This window comes from Limulus polyphemus, unplaced genomic scaffold, assembly GCF_000517525.1.
Source record: "Limulus polyphemus unplaced genomic scaffold, Limulus_polyphemus-2.1.2 Scaffold2330, whole genome shotgun sequence".
Lineage (NCBI taxonomy): Eukaryota > Metazoa > Arthropoda > Merostomata > Xiphosura > Limulidae > Limulus > Limulus polyphemus.
This window is the reverse complement of record NW_013667940.1, coordinates 22271-42998: the sequence shown is the minus strand read 5'-3', so window position 1 is coordinate 42998 and position 20728 is coordinate 22271. Positions and strand designations below refer to the sequence as shown.

The following is a 20728-nucleotide window of genomic DNA, read 5'->3' as shown; positions in this document are numbered from 1 at the left end:
TCATTCGCCGAATGTAAACAAACTATGCGATTGCATAAACACTTATCTATGGCATGGAACACCAAAATCCAATAAATAATTTTAAAAAATGTGTTTCTCCAGAGGAAAACCGGAGGTTTTCAGGATTTTTTAGAAATATTCGGATTTCCGGATATATCCAGAAGACTTTCATTATTAATATGTAACTTTTATTGTTTTATTGGCTTTTGAACCATATCTAACTAATAATCCTGCCACACAAGTTGTAAATCATATTACCATATCGAATTATATAATGCACAAGCTACTTGTGAGCTGCAAGCGAGCATACCTTTATCCTTATTATATTTTTCTTTATCTTACCTAATCTAACCTGATAAGTTTCTAATTTTTAAATTTTAATTATGTTAATAATAATAAATAAGGAATACATACAAAAAACAAGAAATATAATATTTATCTGGGTCTTCTTTTTTTTTCCTGTTAACTGTTCATGAAACTTAACCCATTATTTTTATACTAATGGTACTACTACACTAAATAATTGTTTTTTAAATTAAATAATTCACCAAAGGACACAGAATAATAGCACATAAAAAAGCAGAAAATAGCTTATAACTAACAATTTTACTGGCTTTCTAGTTATACGATAAAAGTCATTAAAATTACAGCTAAGTTCATCAACGTGTTTCTTGCAGGAAACTAAAAGTAAAATAAACAATTCTTTGTACAGAAAACAAAGTAATATGATATGTTATTTGATAGGTTAAAACTTTAGCTTTCTAAAGGTTAGAAGTGATATATTTTTATTGTCAGAGAGAAATATTGGCAATTTGTGAAAGAAAGGATGTGACAGGTGGGTGTGCCAAGAGGGGTCTAATTTTCTATTTTATGGCTCTGTAACCAAATAACATGAAGGCTATAAAAAAATTAGGCTTTGTCTGAGAAATAACAATGTTATAGTAAGTAACTTACATTAAATTCCATACTTCTGGGAGGGGTGGTAAATAAATTAGAGAAGAGGGGACACCTAGAAAGCGAATGTTACAATTCTCAGACTACAGTGAGATTGTGAATTTTTCTAACATTTCTTTATAAAATTAAGAACTTAACACTTGTATAATATTTAAATTTGATCTATTATCTATGTTTTTATTCTAAGTTCATTCATATACCATGATAATAAAATAGTTGAATTAAATTTTGAATGCAACTCTTAAAGAAAATGGCAGGACAAGCACACATTTTGACCTTCCCATAGTAAAAGGGTTAACCAACAAGATATAACAACAAACATTAAACCATTTGAAAGTAGCATGTTTTATAGCCATCAAATATTACATTACCAGTCAATAAGTAAGCAGGAGTTGAAATCTTTTATCCTGTTTTCTAAATATGTATCATTCACATTAATTTTTATCAAATTGTTTCATGATAGTGGTATCTCTATGGCAGCACATGAACATCATATAGTAAAACTATTTCAGACAAGTATTAATCTCACCCACAAGTTGATAAAACTTGTACATTATAATTTTCCTATACTTAAAATGTATTTCCAACAGGTACTTAATTCCACTCACATGCATAGCTATTCTCATTCAGTGCTGCACTCTATTCGCAAAACTTTTTCGCATGCCACAAGCCTTTTATTACCATGCACCCCTCGATTTACATGGTTTAACTGATTCTCGCATGCAAACTATCATGTGACAAACTTCCACCAATAGAAGCACCACATGATTTGTGTGACTCCCTCTATGCTATTCTACCTAACAATTACTTTGAGTTTAGGCAGAAACTTATACCCCAGTTGACAGTGGGGATGAAGGGTGGGAAGTGTGAGTGGAAGTAAGTACCTCTCGGAAATACACTTCATGTATGGGAAAAATTATAACTTCTGACAAAGTACCTTACTTCTGCTCACATACATAGCTAGAATCTCACACTGAATAGATGGAGGGACTGGTTGAAGGGAGAAGTATCCTTCGAAGGCATCCGAAGGACACTCTAACGAGGGAACCCTCTAATAAGAGGATTATATGTGGGAGACTGCACCACTTCTATGCCAGGTATACTCTTTGCCAGATATGGAAAAAGTATGGCAAATCTGGGTGGAAAATTGTGAGGAGCACATTCCAATGGGAGAGAACACAGGTTGGACTGTGTTCCGAACCACAGCGTATAATAATTTCAATTTCACTTATGAAGGGAATGTGGGTAAATTAAAGGATGTGCTCCAAGGTATAGCTTCCAAAACTCAACCACCAAGAACTAATATCTATGCAAGGATAGGACAGAGAGAGAAATCCCACTACCAATCTGTGAACAGGGCACATATGAGAAGAGTGATGTTTATATATATATATATATATATATATATAGTGTGTGTGCGCGTGTGTGAGTGTATATAAATATATCGAACCGGATGAATAGAAGCAAAACCAGATGTCCCTATAATGTGATATGTCCCAATCAAATCAAGCAGACTGGAATCACCCCAGGCACAGTAACATCCTCTGCATAAAGACACTGAGGAATAGTGCAAGAAAAGGAAGTGGAGCAATCAACAAGTGCACCCACCATGACCCACAACACTGGGGTAGTGCAATCGAGGCAAAATGATTGGGAACCAGTGACACCCTGAACAAACATGTGAGGACTTATGTTGACTGGTTTAGCTCCTAATCCAAAACTCAACCACATTAAAACAGTTCACTCCAAAGATACAACCTCCTCTTGGTCAAAGCCATGCAGAGATGGAGCATCCATTTAGAGAACATCTCATCATCTCCACCAGCAGAACACCATTGCCCTACTCTCAAATGGAGTTTTTATTGTTTATATTGTATCTCTCTCATTCACAAGGATACCTCCATGGTCCACCACCCCAGTGGCTTAGAATTGGAAAGTGATAAAAACTCTTGTATTCCACTGGAAGAAACAGGGGAAGAAAAAATGGAGGAGAGTCTGGAGGAAAGTTCACACCACAGATAGTGCAATTGGTGACAACAAAACCCTATTTTGAAAACCAGACCAAACCCAATTTATTCAATTGAAAGAATGGCCGGGATGGGCAGGTATGCCCTTCTGCTCTACTCATGAAGTCCATGGGTTAGTACACTCCAAAACAGGCATATTTATAAAGTAAAGATATCACAAGGAATAATCTATAAGTGATCTTGTGGAACACCCCATCTGAAGAATGGCAACATGTGGAAGACGACAACCCGATGCAGTTAGTGACAGATTAAAGTATGTAGCACATGCCTGCTTGAAGAATTTCCTCCAAAGAATGACAGAAATGAGACACCAGGAAAAACAGGTGCCTAATCTGATAGGAAACATCTGGAACAAATTACAGGAAGAAGTAGACAAGGAAGAATAAGACAACTGAATTAAAGCCGAACCCAACTGGTAAGGGTGAAAGGAGAGAGATTACGAACAGAGGATAGCTGCCAAGGTATGAAAAGGTGGGAACAGTTATTATGGAATGAAGCCCTGCAGGCAATATAACAATGAAGAGCATGAATGGAACATAGAAGTCTATCCAGATCAGATCAGGAATAGATCTGGAAATGGAAAAAAGTTGGTGACAAGGACGAATTACCTTCCTGCACTGCCAAAGTTTTGAGAAGGTGAGATTGAAACAAGTAAAGGAGAATATAAGTAGAACAGAGTTTTTTGAAACCTTGATGGCAAACAAGTCCAAACGAGGACATCCATAAGCCAAAAGGAGAAGGAAATACACCTTAAGGGATAAACGAAACATGGAAAAAGGATGACAAAGGTTCAAATGGAGGTAAAGTAAGGCAGTGCAGCACCACACTGACATCTCAATCCGGAAGGACCGCATGCCTTGTAAGTCAACTAACCTGGAAGGAATGCAAAAATAGTGACATGGTATAAGAGGTGAAAACTTTATAGTACTAGGACAAAACAAAAAGTATGGGATAAGTCAGCTCGATAACCCAAGATCGAGAAGACAGAAGTCCCCTGATCAAATTTCCAAGTGAAGAAATCTGTAATAATAGGAAAAGTGGGACAAGCAGAGGAAAAACCTCCAACCAGAAAGCCAATGGCGGAAAACATTTTACTTACGTGGATAAACCTCCATGGAATGTGCTAAAAATAAAGCTACTTGCCATGACAAACTGAATCTCCTCACCAAGGATTAGATAAAAACTAGGTACAAAGCCAAAGGGTAAGAAGAACTGGATGAACCACCTGGGACCAAGGTTGCTGTAGAAGGGGGTGGAGTTATGGGAAGAACCAACAGTGGAGCATATCTGATCTGGAGCAGCCACGGAAACCACAGCTGGGCCAGCCAGTAAGGGGTAATCAGAAGGACTTGACACAGAGTGGTGTGGATGATAGAAATCACCTTGGAAAGGAGTCAGCTGGGAAGATGAACATAAAGAAATTTGTCTGTCCAATCTTGACTGAATGCATCAACATCAAGTGCAAGTAGATGAAGTACTGGAGGCCAAAACCAAGGTAATTTGGTATTGGAGATAGTGGAAAATGCATCCACCAACTGCATAATCACTGGAAAACTTGAGAATCTAGAAACAACTCCATCTGGGTGGGAAGATGATCCCAACAAAGTTGAAAGCACCCAGTACATAACATGCAAGGAGATGAATACTGTAAGTGTGGGCCCAAAAAATAGAAATCCAATGTTCAAACACAAAGGGAACAAGAACAGGTGCCTCACTGGTGATTGATATACACCACCAATGTAAAATTATTGGAATGGATCATAACCAGACAATTGCTGGCAAGATGAAGAAAATGATCCAAAGCCCGATGTACAGCAAGAAGCTCCAGGATATTGATGTGTTAAGACCACTCAGAGACAACTGACCTGAAGTAACTTGCTGCTTGACCCCACCATGAAGCGATGCGTCTACAAACATGTGTAAATCCAGACAAGGGGGAGGAAGTGGAACACTAACTGACAAGTTAGCCTTGTTCAACCAGCAATGCAGATAATCTACAAGGGAAAGAGAAAGAGTAACAGGAACATCCAAGGGATCCCGTGCCAGGTTCCATAGGTCATGGAGAGCCCATTGAAGGGATCTAATATGAGCATAACCCATGTGGATAAGTGATGCCACAGAAGATCACATCCCCAAAAGAGATATAGGACTTCATGAGCAGTAACAGAGGGAGCAATAAGGGTGTTGAGAGATGCCAGCTCCATCTTATAGAGTCAAAGAGGAAAAGGTTGGGCCCAATTGAGATGAGTGTAAAAAAAAGAACAACACCCAAATGGATAAGATGTTGGGTAGGAACAAGGAAGGACTTCTCCAACTTCATTATCCAACCAACCCAAGATGCCTCCAAAAGAAGCAGATGAGTGTGCTGGGTGGACTTCAGTCCGGAATGAGCCAACAGTAGCCAGTCACCTATGTAATGGTGTAAGCACTAACCCTCGAGCATGCACATGTCCAGCAAAAGTCTTGACCACTTGAAAACAGACATACAGTGCTGAAGCAAGATCAAAAGGGAGAGCACAAAATTGATAAACCACCCCGTGATGAACAAACTGAAGATAGTGTTTTGATAGACGAGATATAGGAATATGTAGATCAGCATTCAAGACATCTACCTTGGTCATCCATAAACCTGGAATAAAAAGCCCTGAGGGTGAGAAATGACTACAGGGAAAAGAGAGGTAGCATCAAGAGGAGACTAAGGCAGGACAGATCAGTCACAGGCCACCAGTCTCCAGTTTTCTTGAGTACCACAAACAACCTAAAATAAAACCCTGGAGAAGAGTGAATGACAGGTTTGATGTCATTCGAAGAGAGAAGATTCTGTAACACCTCGGACAGATGTTGACATGTGGTAGAATCCCGAGGCAACGGAAAGGATATGGGTATTCGAGATAATGGGGGCGGAGATATGAAGCTGATGACAAGTCCCTTGGATAAAATCTGGAAAATCCATAGATCTTTGGCAAACTCCTGCCACAGAGGAACAAACTGTGATACACAAGCCCCCACTAGACTGCAACCCACAAGGTAGTCACCAATACCATTGGAAGTGAGACAATCGGCAATGAATAAAATGACGAGAGGAAGAGACCTGAATGAGAATGAGAAGGATTAGGATGGGAAATGGAATGAAGGGATGGTCGAAGCTCAGAGAGAGACAAACAATCAACCAACAGGGAAAAAGTCATTTTTTTTCTCACTGATTCCACTCTGGATTCCAAAGCACCAGTAGATCTTCCTATACCAACCTATGGAGAAAAGGAGTGAAGCTTAAGTCCCTAAGATAAATTGGTGGCAAACAAATTTGGGACAATACCACATTTCTCCCAAAAAAATCCCAACAACTTGTACAAAGAAAGAGTTGAAGTTGACAAACATGCCAACATGGATGTAATTAGGGCAAATGTATCCCCCAAAAAACTCTCAGGACAAGCACTGTAGGATAGACATGAGGGTAAGATGAAAGCAAGAAAACTGGGCATGGGATAAATGAATAAAATAATCAGGGTCTGCCCCCCCAAATGAGTAAAACTGATTCTAGGTGTTGAGAATTAACCTGATGGTATGCTAAAGCAAACTGATCTAATGCCCGTGGGGAGTGAGGCATGATAGCACTCTCACGTAACTAAAATACAAAACACTCGGCACGAACCCCAATATCAGGGAAAGGGAAATACTGAGAGAAAGGAGTATCATGTAACAAGGAAGGGAAAAGATTATTGGAAATTGGAGAGTGGGATACAACAGAACATACCTATTACATCACAACCAAAAAAGCTGTACGAGGCCTAGTTGATCCCGCAGTACAAACTTGGGAAGACTCGACACATTTTGGTGGAGGAAGAAGGCTGTCAAATGCTTCATCATCCTGAACTGGTTCTGTTTGTTCACGAGGAAAATGAGCAACATCAGGAGAAGATTGGTTCAAATAATGATCAATCTCTTGACCTATAATTGCCGATAATTCCATAGTCAAGGTCCCCCCCCCCCAATCTGAATTCTGTGTAAGTGTGCTGGTACAAGTATAACCCCCCCAAAATTGGAATTTGAACTTCAGAATTCACAATTCAAAATGAATAACCAAGCGCAACTGTGTTGGTAAAAAAAAATAAAATGTATGTAAAAGTTTGTAAGTAATGAATAAGTTCTGTAACCAGGTAGAATATAAAATAATTGTACTTCAGAATAAGTTACAAATTAGTGCTCTAGGATAGTGAATAGTAAACTCGATACAAAGGTTACAAAAAAAAACTTGAGGAGCACAAATTAAATGTCCAACACAAGCACTACCAAATGACAAGTGATAGTTGGGAAGAACAGCATAGAGGGACTCACATGAGTGTGTGGTGCTTCTGTTGGTGGAGGTCTGTCGTGTCATAGTTTGCATAGAAGAATCAGTTAAACCATGTGATCGAGATGTACATGAGAAAGGCTTGTGGCATGCAAAAAAATTCTTTGCAAATAGAGGGCAGCATTGAATGAGAATAAATATGTATATGAGTGGAAGTAAGGTATCTTGTCGGAATAAGGTTTTCTGTTATTATATGTATCCATGAATAAATGTAAACATCAATTCAATTCTGTCAAGTTTGTAAACAGTGATCAAACACCTACTACAGCTATAATTACCACATAAACAAAAATCTCACATACAGTTTTTCTTTAACCCACTTCAGTCCAGTGGTATTGTAATTCTAATTATCACCAGGTCTGAAATGCAAACACTTGAAACATACAGCAAGATAACCATTGAACATTAAAGAACCTAAATTTTTTTTAAATAAAACCACTCTGTGACACTGCTGTATAATGAGCTATTATGCAATATGCCTGTAAAACCAACCTGAAAAGCAGGTTTTATGTTTGTTCATTAGCAATAACTTAAATAAAATGCATTATGTGCTCGCCCAGCTTGTTTAAGTTTTCCAACAAAATATCAATCATTGAAATTGATATAAACATGCAATATTTATCATACTATATTGTACTGATAAAAGTTGCCTTTGCACTCCTTTAAGGAATTAAACCCCATACCCTCTAATTTTATGCTGAGATAAAGTCCACCATAAGTTTCTATAATTTCAAATTATATGTTAAAGTTTTTGTAAAGCTAAAAGCAAATGCAAGAATAATTACTTCAAAAAATAAACAAATACAAGCATTGGAACAAATAAAATTAAATCATTTCCTTTGTGTAACATTATAAAAAACTGATACACTTAGATTTTTTGAATTTGCGTGATCAAGAAAGGCTTCTGACACCACTAAAAGTTAAAAATTTACAATCCACATAAGAAAAAAAGAAGCTCTATGGTAAACAGACTGTATGAAAGAAAATAATCTCAGTTTGTTAGCTTTAGAAGTTTGAAAACCGTGGTAAAAAGAACAGCAGTTTTAATTGTTGAAGTTTTTGACACCATCAATCTGGTAGAAAATTCAAAGATCTTTACTCCATACGTAAAAACTATAAATGATAGTGCAAGATCATAATCAGGGTTAGCAGTTTGAAAATTGATATCAAAACAAAATACTAAATATAAACTTTTCAGTTATACAATTACTTTATACATGATTTCAAGCAAAAGGTAACACAATTTTGTTAATTATTTATTATTAATATCCTATTTTTTTGGTTCAGCCTTTATTGTGGGATAAGTATCTACTGTTGTTGCATTTAAAATTTAAATGATGTTATAGAAAAGTGCACATTATAACAATGGATGGATGGAAAGATGACACAGGGAAATAACTTGGGAAAATATGATACAAATTGTACAAAGAAATTAGGTAAAATTTATGGTTAAAGCCAAATGTTTATACTTTATAGCAAAATATAAATTAATAAAGTTGTCTCACTATTATTAAATCTAGTCAAGATGAAAAATTTAAATAAGTCAGTAATAATCTCATTTTAGAATCAGTATGTAGGTCAAAACTAAAAGCAGAAAACGTTTCATTTTTTGAATAGTTTAAGTAAAAAAAGCAAACAAAGGAACAAATTAAAATATTATGTCAATAGTGGTTTTTATCAATTTTAATCTATATCTATAAAGAAGTATAAAGAAATTACAAAATCTAATCCCAATTTTGATTCACAGAACGATTTTCTCCTTAATCAAAAGACCTTTACATTTTCTATCTAGAAAGTTCTCACAGTTCATTAAAATCCTCAGTTTAAATGGTTTTCCGTAAGTTATCCATGAAACTGTATAAGATGTGGCTTCCTTTTGTGTGACACTTTAATGTCTTGAGCATGTTGTGAAATCTTTCATGAAACAGAAGGTCAGTTTCTTCTATATATGCATGTGTCAGGTATGGTGTAGATACATACAATTTTTTATAGAACAGATCTTGTCCAAGCTGCTATCTCTTGCATAGCAATTATTGAAGTCTACTGAGAATTAAAAGCACACCTACCAAGTTGTTTTAAATCCTGTTTCCCAGTTTTGGGGCAAGTCAAATGTTTAGATCCAATTTTCTGATAGCCTTACAGATTTGGCAGGCACATTATCTACATACACTATAATGCTGGTGATACAGTGCTTAACATGTAGTATTTGTATTACACTAAAATCAATAATGTTGATATACATATAACTCATTTTCTATCAATGAGACATTTATATCATAGTCATCGAGACAACCAAAGGCAACACTACCATTCGAAGATGTAGCTGTTAGATAGTCCAGTAAAGTTTGGATTATTAGCTATATTTTTGTGCCAAATTTATTTGTGTTCCATGATGAAAAAATGTAGTTTAATTACATTTTTGAATGTAACTCACTAAAACCTTGTAACATTCACAGAAAAAGATGCCCATAGCAAAAGTGTTAAGAAGCAGTGAACTATGATGAAACATTATCTTCTATGTGACATGAGGAGGAAGTAACTATGATTAAACATCATATTCTGTGTGTTATATATTAAGAGGTAATGAATTAGATCTAAACATTATCATCTAAGTGTACATGTTAAAATTAAGTAACTATGTCTAAATATCAACAGTTACGAGTAGAATAAAATGAGCAATGAACCACGACCAACCATTATATTCTGAGTGGTAGATGGTGAGAAGTTATTAACTATGTCTAAACATTATCTTCTACATAAAGACCAAACATGTACATGTGAAGGAGTGATGAACTAAGGCTAAACATAATATACCATATGGTATATGTTAAAGAGTAAGTAACTGTGACTAAACATAATATACTATGTGGACATCTTAAAGAGTAATATATACTCTCTACACATTAAATCCTACATGTTACCTAGTAAGACAGGGAGAACAAGGCATAAAAGTGCAGGAGCAAAGCTGAACCTGATGGAATTGCCAGCTACTGAGTTAACTGCTCAGGCAGAATAAAGGAACCCATGGGTAGAAGATTTACGTAAGGTGAGTAGGAAAAGGCGAAAGACATTCATCAGGTAGAGAAGTATTCTTAGCAAATGTGGTGGAGAAAGCACTCAAAATCATCCTCTTCAATGCCAGGCACAAAAAAATGGCAAAGATAATAAGTGAAAGGGACGATAGCAGAGGATCCTGGCTGTATAAGGACCACCACACAATGCCATTACATCTTCCAAAAATAAAGAACTTCAGCAGAAGTGGTAGAAAATTATTCTCTTTGAGGAATCTCATCACCTACATTAGTAGAGATAGATGATCTGTGAAATTATATTGAGTATATTCAACTCAATCAAATTGAAATTTGATAGTTGAAAAAAACTGCAAATCTTAGCAAACTCAAAACACATCTGAATATGGCTGTGCTGAGGAAAAAAAGGAAGAGGGAGTACTTGTACATGCAAATGTGTCACACCCCTATTAGTGGAGAATTATGCTACATGATATGTCATCATGTAGTAGCTCAAATTCATGTGCATGCACGTGAAATTAGATGGGAGTTTTCACAAGGCAGATGACATGCAAGTCTCTCACACAGAATGCATTAACTTGAGAGAAATAGCTATTCTGTGTAGGGAGGTCAGTATTTGTTTTGGAATTAGGTATTGATATTCAGGCATGCTGCATTGAATTTACACTTCCCTGGCATACTTTGGCTAACACCTGAGCTTTCAAAAAACTTATTTAAACAAAACAATAAAACTACAAGATTAAAATAAATTCTAAATTACCAGAAGTTACTGAACAAGCTACTAACAAGTATTTCTCCTTTTTCCAGTTTGATTCAATAACAAGTAATAAAGCCTTGCATCTTTCTCCCAAATACTGTACTTTACTGTACTGTAATATTTATAATACTCATCAAACATATTCTTTTCACTTGTCAATACAAGAAGAAGTCAACTTATAATTTATTGGCTTCTGAAAATGCATCCAAGCCAACAAAGCAAAGATTTACACTCATATTGTTACTGCAAAAATGTGTAAAGCACACTCTATCTACTACAGTGCTGTTGAGGCCTTTCACCCAATACCATGACGAAGCATGACATAGCAGTGATTGAGGTGCTATTGATATCATGAAATGTCTTGAACAACTGAATGATTTTACTTGTTGTAAAGGATGCCATCATATGTATGTCATCACAGGGTATAACGATTAGAAGTAAAATCATGAACCAGTTTTTAAAAAGTTTATTCATCTTAGATCTGAAAGAAAAACTAATAATGACACAAACATACAAATAAAATAATATTAATAAAATACATCACAATTGAATATTTAGTCTTCACTGGCATTTGAAATCAACAAATGGTCCCCAAAATATACAGCTATGGCACCCAGAATATCACTCAAAATATCCCAGCCTAGATCTATGACTGTACAAATAACAGTAAACCTTACCAGATATAAAATGACAAATTATCTTTAATGGCACATAACTGACTATCTCTTGCACATCATACTGTTGCTGTTTGGATTCAAATTTCTCTCTCTCTTTTTATTAACAATTGTTGGTAATAAGTGATGAAGAACTCAAGCTAGAAACATTATTAATTATTTTTGGTGTTTTTCTCATTCTACAACTCACATTTTCTAGAAATAGTTTACCACAAAGCTGAGATAAACACAATGGTACGACTATCATCTATAAAAATGGGGGATAAGGAAGCGATGGGTTAGTTTTAAGGACTTTTCCCGGAATCTTCTGATAAAAACCATTGATTTTCCAGAACTGCTGGTATTGAAAAATCTGTTTACAAAATTGCATGACTTTTCAGGATTTTCATGACCTGTGCCAACCCTGTATGTTGCTCTCCCATAGCAACACCTTGAGTTCTTATGTAGTGTTTTGCCAAATTGAAAATAGCTATTTCTTAGAATATGATATTTTCTCAATTGAAGTAAGATACATCAAGAACTGAGAACAAAAAGTGATTTTTTCCTTATTAAAGTCATTACAGCTTGCATAGTCTATTCAAGTAACAGAACAATACACAGAAACTATGTCCAGGGTAAAGAAAAGAGAGTGCAGTATTTTTAAGTAACCAGAATAAAGAAACAATTGGTTAGTTGCAAGTTGAAATAATTAGGCGTATTAAAAGGGAATATGTGCCTTGTGTTCCTTAGGTAGCCCATATTGTTAAGAAGCTTTTCTGTATGATGACTTAAGATTGTTAAGTAGTACTTTTGAAATTTTATCCTATGTTTTGCCTTTTTAATTATCAAACTTTTAGCAATTTCAAAGCTTTCCTTTACTTTCAATTTAAATTCAACTAATAATTATTACCTCAAAAATTGATTTTAATACAAAGTTATTTTCTTATTCTAATTTTTTCATCTTGACTAAATAACTAATATGGAGACAAGTGTTTTAATCTGTATTTTGTAATTAAAAATAAACATTTCACTTACCTTTTATTTTAACCCTTTATCAGTATATGTTGTACATGCAAGTTATTTCTTCCTTGTAGTATATTTTTCCCTTTATACAATGTTGTATTACATTCCATCATCTCATGTAGATATATTTTTTGTGTGCTGTGTCTTTTTCAATAATATATCATTTGAATTGTAGATATGATAGGCACTTAACAACTGAGAAAGGCAGAAACTGGAAGCTGGACATTATTAGGGACTTTTATTGATTTTTAAATAGTGAAAATAACAAAAGCATTTACACACAATTGGATTCAAAGTTAAAAATTAGTTGACTTACACTACAATTTAAATTATGTATTTAACAATTAATGAAAAACAATTTGTAACTGTACCTGTAAACTGAAATTCATGCTATGCAACTGTCTCATTGGAACAATGCTAATAATATGTGATTGATATAAAATTACTGATTTACCCGAGACATTGCATGAAACTTGTGAAAAGGTGAGATAAAATGTAATCCTAATAAAATACTTCAATTTAAAACTCACACATGCAAATTTATATTTTATTGATAAATGAAATGAAAACTGTCAACAAACAAATGTTCAAAATCAAGTATGAACTTAACATGTTTACCTATTAAAAAAAGTAAAGGAGATATTTTTGTATTCATGACGTAAACTGTTGTAAAGCTAACATATTGTCTGCCTATATTTCTAATAAATCATTTATTTGACATACTGTCAGTTGGATTTGGGCAGACATGTATTAGTTCATGAATTATGTAATACAAACCACACATTTTATTGTATGGCTTGGTCTTTTCAAATTCAGTGACAAAATGTATCTATTAAAGGTTTTAAAGTTTTGTTCATGTTTTTTTTTCAAATAGAAAATACTTCTGGATTCCAAAAAACCATCCAGACCAATCTAGAGCATAGAAAAGCTACTGTTTGATAAATCACTGATCATTATTGGTCAAACAACAACTCACCGAAACCTTATTTTTGGTTCTAACATTCACCCATTCCTCTACACAAAATGGTGGAGGAAAGTTTAATGATCATGGTGATCTTATTATAGCCAGTTTACAACTAGTGGGAGTACAGTTGCCTTGAAACAAACTGTGCACACTCAGTTTGTAATAGTACTGTAGAAGTTCTGCACCCATTGTTTCGAGTAAAATAATTTAGTATTTTGTTTATGTGAGATTAATATATTCACAACTGTGATTTCTCATTCACACACTTACATGGTCAGGAACTATAATTCTTTGGGACTCCCTAGTATTATTAAACAAAATATTCTTCCAGATTTTATGGTCACAATTTTTATAATGGTTCCTTATCTCCTGTTTATAGTTCAATATGTAAACTCTAATAATCAATCACAAAATATGAATGCCAAAAAATTTCAAAACTCAGCAAAACTGTGAATTAAATTTTTTTTGTTATATTACTGTACAAAGTTATTTATCTCAATCAATAACAGACATTTAAAATGTATACAAAAAATAAATAAAAACATTGCATAACATTTAACTATCAACACTAGTTAAGTAAAATTTTGTTTAAAACTAAAGCTTAATAATGATTTCAACATATTCAGAAAAGCAACATACTTTATTTTTAAGTAATATTAAATGTTAAAGTTAATGCCAACCATACAAAGTTTCATAACACTGATGTAAATATTATACCTTTCCTTGCTTCACAATATAGTAAGGATTACTTCTAGAAAATCCAGCACTTTCCAACAAATTCATTACATCTGTTCGCCTGTCAAAAAATATTAAAACTTCAGTTATAAAGAAGAATGAATAAACTACTCAGATGTTTAAGCCAAATGGATTACAGTTTGAGAAATATGATAATAACTATATAACAAATTGAAACAAATACTAGTAAAATAAAACTACTTGGAGAATGTTACTACAATTACAAACAATAATCAGAGTATTAAGTTATAAAGAAAAAAAATGAGGAGGTCTTTAGGAGTTACATAAAGTAAATATAAAGGGAACAATATACACTTAATACAAAATTAAACACTCACTTGATTATAGTGAGATATAACTTAAAGAGTATTTTCAACCAGTAATCACAACTTAAAATTATGGAGAAAAAAAAAAAGAGAAGGGCTTAACCCTCTCGCCCCAGTATCCTTTACTGAGCATGACACAAGGTTTTAGTGTCTTATATTCAAAATTTTATTAAACTATCTTTTGTTTATGTTATACCAATTAGTATAGTATAGAATCTTAGCTAATAACCCATATTTTAATGGTATATAAGTTTTAAGTTCTTAGTTCTATAAGGCAATATCTAAATAAATCCTGAATTTCCCATAGTGTGACTCATGAGACACATTCTCTCTAAGTATATTCTCATCTCTATTTTACCCCCCCAAAAAAGAAACTACGAAATTAAACGTAAATTAGTCACTATAAAATTGTCACTGCTCAGTTAAACCATAATTTTTATAGCCTTCAATTTTGTTTGGTTACAGAGCTATCAAGTAGAAAATCAGACCCCTTCTGTCACATCCAGGGTTAACTGTCATGGATAGTTGAGAGCAAAAAAAAAAAGAAGAATACTTGGGTAAGTACTATATTTCTTGTTTCTTATGTTAATTCTTTATCTATCATTATAAAAGTAACTAAAACATAAAGATAGATATCTCTTTAGGTTAGTTAATATTAGATTAGGTAAAATAAACAATAATAATAATATAATAAAAAATTTTCACAAGACACGCATGAGAGCAGCTTGAGGTAGCTCGTGGGTAATGTAATTCAATAGTGTAACATGAGCTGCATGTTCCCCAAGTGATTAACAACTTATAATGGTACAAATAGTAGTTAGACACAGTTCAAAAGGTAATAAAACAATAAAAATTAATTATAAATAGCTACATTTGAAGTCATTCTAGAAGGAAAAGGAGGGTAATTTAGATTTATTTAGATGAGGGGGGGGTCAGTCAAATTGACCAACCTAGAGTTAGGGTAGAGAAAATAACAGATAAAATATAAAGTTTTACTAACAGCAAATATATGAAATGTATTTAGGAGGTTTTAGAGATTTCACACATGAAATTTGGGATTTTTGAGATGAAGAAAAGTATTTTTAATTTTAACATGAAAATAACTTTGCAACCAGATTATTCAAAACAAATAATATATTCATGGACAAATCTTTATTTTAGTTTATTAAAAATACATCACTAAAAAAATATGATTTTTGTATGTGAAAGACTTATAATGTTAACTGAAAGACTGCCAAATATTGTGAAGAAATACACACTATATTGAAAGTTAGAAGTATTAAACCTATAAAGGAGTACAAACAGGTAATATGGTCAGTCAAATTGATCAAGCCCGTGTGGAGAGAGTTAAAGAGCTGCCTAAAGTGCAAGTCAAAAGTAACTACTAATTTTATTATGTTTATAGGTAAAACAATCATTATATTGGTATGTTAACTCAATTACTTCATATTTTCAACTTAGTAAGTACTTTCAATACACCCTCACTTGTAAAAATAATTTGTTTGAAATTTGTGGATGATAAGAAGGAACAACCAATTGTACTTACGTCACCATCTTTTTGTTCAAAAAGTACTGATCTTTCTTGGAACCAATTACTCTTCTAAGTGAAACCTCTTCTTTGTCAATCTATGAAAGATATAGTAAGAAATGTGGCTTAAAAACTAACTTCTATTATCTCCTCATACAAAAACTGTATTTCACTCTTTCTATACAAGAATCCTTTTCTGCTCATGTCAGTGGTTTTACAAAATTACATTCAAAACTTAATTAAGCTATTAAAAAGCTATATGAAAAAACTAGGAATCAAAACATAGCTAATAATCCAAATTTTAACAATATATAAGTTTAAGTTCTTAATTTTATAAGGCAATATTAAAACAAAAATTCTGAATTTCCCCAATTAGAACTGTGACATTTGCTCTCTCGGCATCCCCTCTTCTCTAATTTATTTACCACCCCTCCAAGAAATACAAGATTTAACGTAAATTACTCATTATAATATTGTCTTTGCTTGGACAAAGCATAAATTATATAGACTTCAATCTTATTTGGTTAAGAAGCCATAAACTAGAAAACCAGACCAATCTTTCTATGCCCACCTATCACATTCTCTCTTTTACAAATTGCCAATACTTTTCTCTAAAATTTAATGCTATATTATTTACAAGCTGAGGTACCCGTCCTTTTTATAAATGTAGGAGTGGATGCTAGAATAAATGACACAAAAATACTACCTTTCACACAATTTATTTATAATATATTATTATAGTATTCACTATTACCTCACAAAAATTTTTGTATAAGCTTTAAAAAATCAATATGAATATATTTAAAACATTGTATGTGGTGTGCGATGGTCAGGATGACTTTGTAGAAAGAGTTAGGAGCCAAAGTAGTGGCAGCAGGGGTGCTTTCTGTTACATGCTTTCAACACCAGCTCTTAATGTCCTTCCACAGTGTTTCAAGTGATTAACTGATTGACGTATGTTGGCCACAGAAGTGTATTACAGGTCAAAGTTGAAATATAATGGGTCAAAATATGAAGTGGGTATAACTCAAGAAATAGCTCTTCATATCAGCCTTATGATGGCTGTTGGAGTAGAAGCTTCAGCTGAGCTTATACAGTATTCCAATAGTGGTGGCCATTTTTTTTTCATTGCATTCTTTCATAGTGTGTGTTAGCACACTCTTTGAGGTATATAAGATGTTTGGGTGCCCTTCCCACCATACTGTGTATGTTGTTTTATAGAAAATGTAATTGTTTTTTATATTTTTTTGGTGTAAAGACATAGCACCATCTATAAATAAAGTTTGGTTGAGACTAGCCCAGCAACCACAGACACATTTTTGTGCTTTATATATACATATATAGATAGATAGATAACCAATACAAAGCCAAGCTTTTAAACAATCAAATGATGTATCATCTTAACTCTTTCACAATGAGTGTCCCTTTAAGTGCTTTTCTGTGCAAGTCACTGTGTTAATTAAACACCTTTACTATCAATGTATGTGAATGAAATTAACATTATAATGTATGTTATGATTCAAAGTTTTATGTTATCTTGTGTCAAGATGAATAATAAGTGGTAAAGGACAAGAAAAGAAAACATTCAAAATCAACTATATATAAAAAGGAGAAGACCTGATATTAGAAATTTAACAAAAGAAAAATTTTAAAGATATTCTACAAAAAATTAAAAGGTAGGTATTTTTTTCTATTTCCTAATTTTAAATATTTCATTGCAGCGTATGTTGATGATAATAGCTAGAGTTAGTGATATAGTATTGAAAATTAAAAATAAAATATAAACATTTACCTTAAAAACTTTTGATATTCATTTAGTATGTTCTAGAGGTTATGCAAATAAAATACAAAACTATATGATGAAGAAAAGTATTTTTATACTTAAAATGAAAATCCCATTACACTCAAACTATTTTAACACCTTGAGTGCAAATAACTACTATAGATGAATAACATTTTTATTAGAAAGATGTAATTAAAATAATGTCATTCTTTGTTTACAGAATACTTAAAACTTTTAACAAAATCTTACGAGGTTTTATGAGAAATGATCAGTTATCATAGGTTTATTGCATATATGTTCTTCCCCAGGTTAAGTGATGTATACTGCAAGAGCCCAATGCAAAGGGGTTGTTTTCTATACAGAGAACTATCTTTTTCTCTTCCAGGTCAAATCGTATTCCCATGGGAAACACACTGACGAGCTTAGCTGAATTTTTAAAAGTTCGTTGCACAGTTAAAAAGCCAGAAAAATTGAGATAGTGACATGACATTGTCTGTATCTTGTGTGTTATTAGTCTGTGTTCTTTGGTGCATTATTTAATTAAATAAAAAAATATTCAGTAGGGGTATACCATTAGTATAAAAAAGTAGGGTTAAGTTTCACTGAGAGTCAACAGCAAAAAAAATGCAAGTAAGTTGTATATTTCTTGTTTTTATGTGTATTCTTTATTATTATAAAAGTAACTAAAATGTAAAAATTAGAAACTTTTTAGGTTAGATTAGATAAAATAAATAAAAATAAATAAATATTTTTCCTGAGGCACACTTGCAAGTAGACCATGCATTATGTAATTCTATAGGGCAATGTGAGCTACATGTTTGCCAAATGGTTTACAGGTGGTAAGATTATTAGTTAGACATAGTTCAAAGGGAATAAAATAATAAAATTTAAGTAAAAACAGATTTATACTGTTTCCAGTTTAAAGCTATTATGATAAATGTTTTTTTCATGTTACAATTTGAAGTTATTCTAGAAAAATTCATATTTATTACAAATATGTTTGGTAGTTACGAGATCAGTCAAATTGACCAACAAGGGTAGAGAAAATAACAGATATAGTATAAAGTTTTGCTAAAAAAACATTTGAAATTTATTTAGGTTATAGAGATTATGCAAATGAAATTTGACATTTTTCATAATAAAAAAAAATCTTTAATCTTAACAAGAAAATTATTTTGATTACGAGCAGTCAACACTTTGACTCCATATATTCGTGGAAAACTTTTTAGTGAAAATAGTTCATTAAAAATTCTGATTTTGTGTCTACAAATGACTTTATGATTACTGAAAACTTGCAAAAATTTGTGAAGATACACAAAACATATTTAAATTATACTATGGAAACTATAAAGGTTAATTTGGGGTTCTAAACTTAACTGATTTGACTAAGCCCATAGTGAGAGAGAGAGTTAAACAGACTATGTAAAACCATAAACAGTCATCCCCATCTCCCTCAACTAATCAATCTTCTGTTTTAACTCTCTCACTACAGGCTCAGTCCTAAGGACTGACCTCATAAGCATTTTGTGCTTGTAATAATTTTCATGCTTTAACTTTTAATACAGTAAGCGCATCTTCATGAAATTTTGCAGATTATCAGTAGACATTACGAGGCTTTCATTTGCAAAATTTCAGATTTTTGATTAAGTTGTAAGATTTTTTTAAATAATGTTTTTCTCATGCATTTTTTCTTTTTGAATGTTGACTATCCGACGTGCAAAGTAACTTTGATTTTAATATTAAAAATACTTTTATACATAACAAAATGTTTAAATTTCACATATGAAATCTTTATAACCTCCAGATAATTATTAAACTTTTTATTTAGAAAAACTTTATATTTTATCTGTTACTTTCACTATATCTTTGTACAGGTTTGATTGATTTGACCAACCTCATAACCACCATAAGAAATTAGGAAATTGATATAAATTATGCTTTTTTTCATTCTAAAATAACTACAAATTTAACATGAAAACACAAGCTTCAATATCATAACATCATCTATATATATTTACTTTTTTATTTTATTGACCTTTCAGCTGTGCCTGACTAACATTACGGAAGTTGCAATGACCTAGCGTACGTGCACTCATGTTACTGTATCCAATGATATAAAACTGGCCTTTACAAAGTGACCTGTCTAGGCTGTGTTCTAGTGGGCTAGTATTTTGTAAAATAGTTACATTTCAGTTATATTACTTTATTTATGTATATACATTATTATTATTTACAAATAAGTTCTTAAATTTCAGTTATTTTTCTAAAAACATAGAACAGTAAATAAAGAAATATAGAAAACAATTATCTCTTCTAGTTACAAGCTTTGTACTCATTTGCTGCTTGCCGTAAGTTGCTAAGCCTTATCAAATTGCTCATGTGGAGGATGTAAAGCAAAATAATTTATTTTTAGGTTTATATATGCATTTTGAAATAACAAAAAATTGTAACAAACTTATTTCTAAATAACAATATAATCTCTATATATATAATAATTGAAATGTGATTTTATTTTACAAAATACTAGTCTGCTGAAATGCAGCCAAGATAAGTTACTTTGTACAGACCAAAGGTCAGTTTTATGTTATTTGATACAGT

At 32.7% G+C, this 20728-nt stretch overlaps 1 protein-coding gene across 1 annotated transcript in view; it reads right to left on the bottom strand.

Annotated features, from left to right (window-relative positions):
- Nucleotides 1–20728, bottom strand: part of LOC106466643 (structural maintenance of chromosomes protein 3-like) — a 102054-nt gene that overhangs the window by 70525 nt on the left and 10801 nt on the right. The window contains exons 5-6 of the mRNA XM_013926933.2: nucleotides 16366–16445; nucleotides 14476–14554 (exon numbers count right to left, since the gene is read on the bottom strand). Of these exons, the coding sequence (XP_013782387.1) occupies nucleotides 14476–14554; nucleotides 16366–16445 (159 nt within the window). The remainder of the gene's footprint in view (nucleotides 1–14475; nucleotides 14555–16365; nucleotides 16446–20728) is intronic.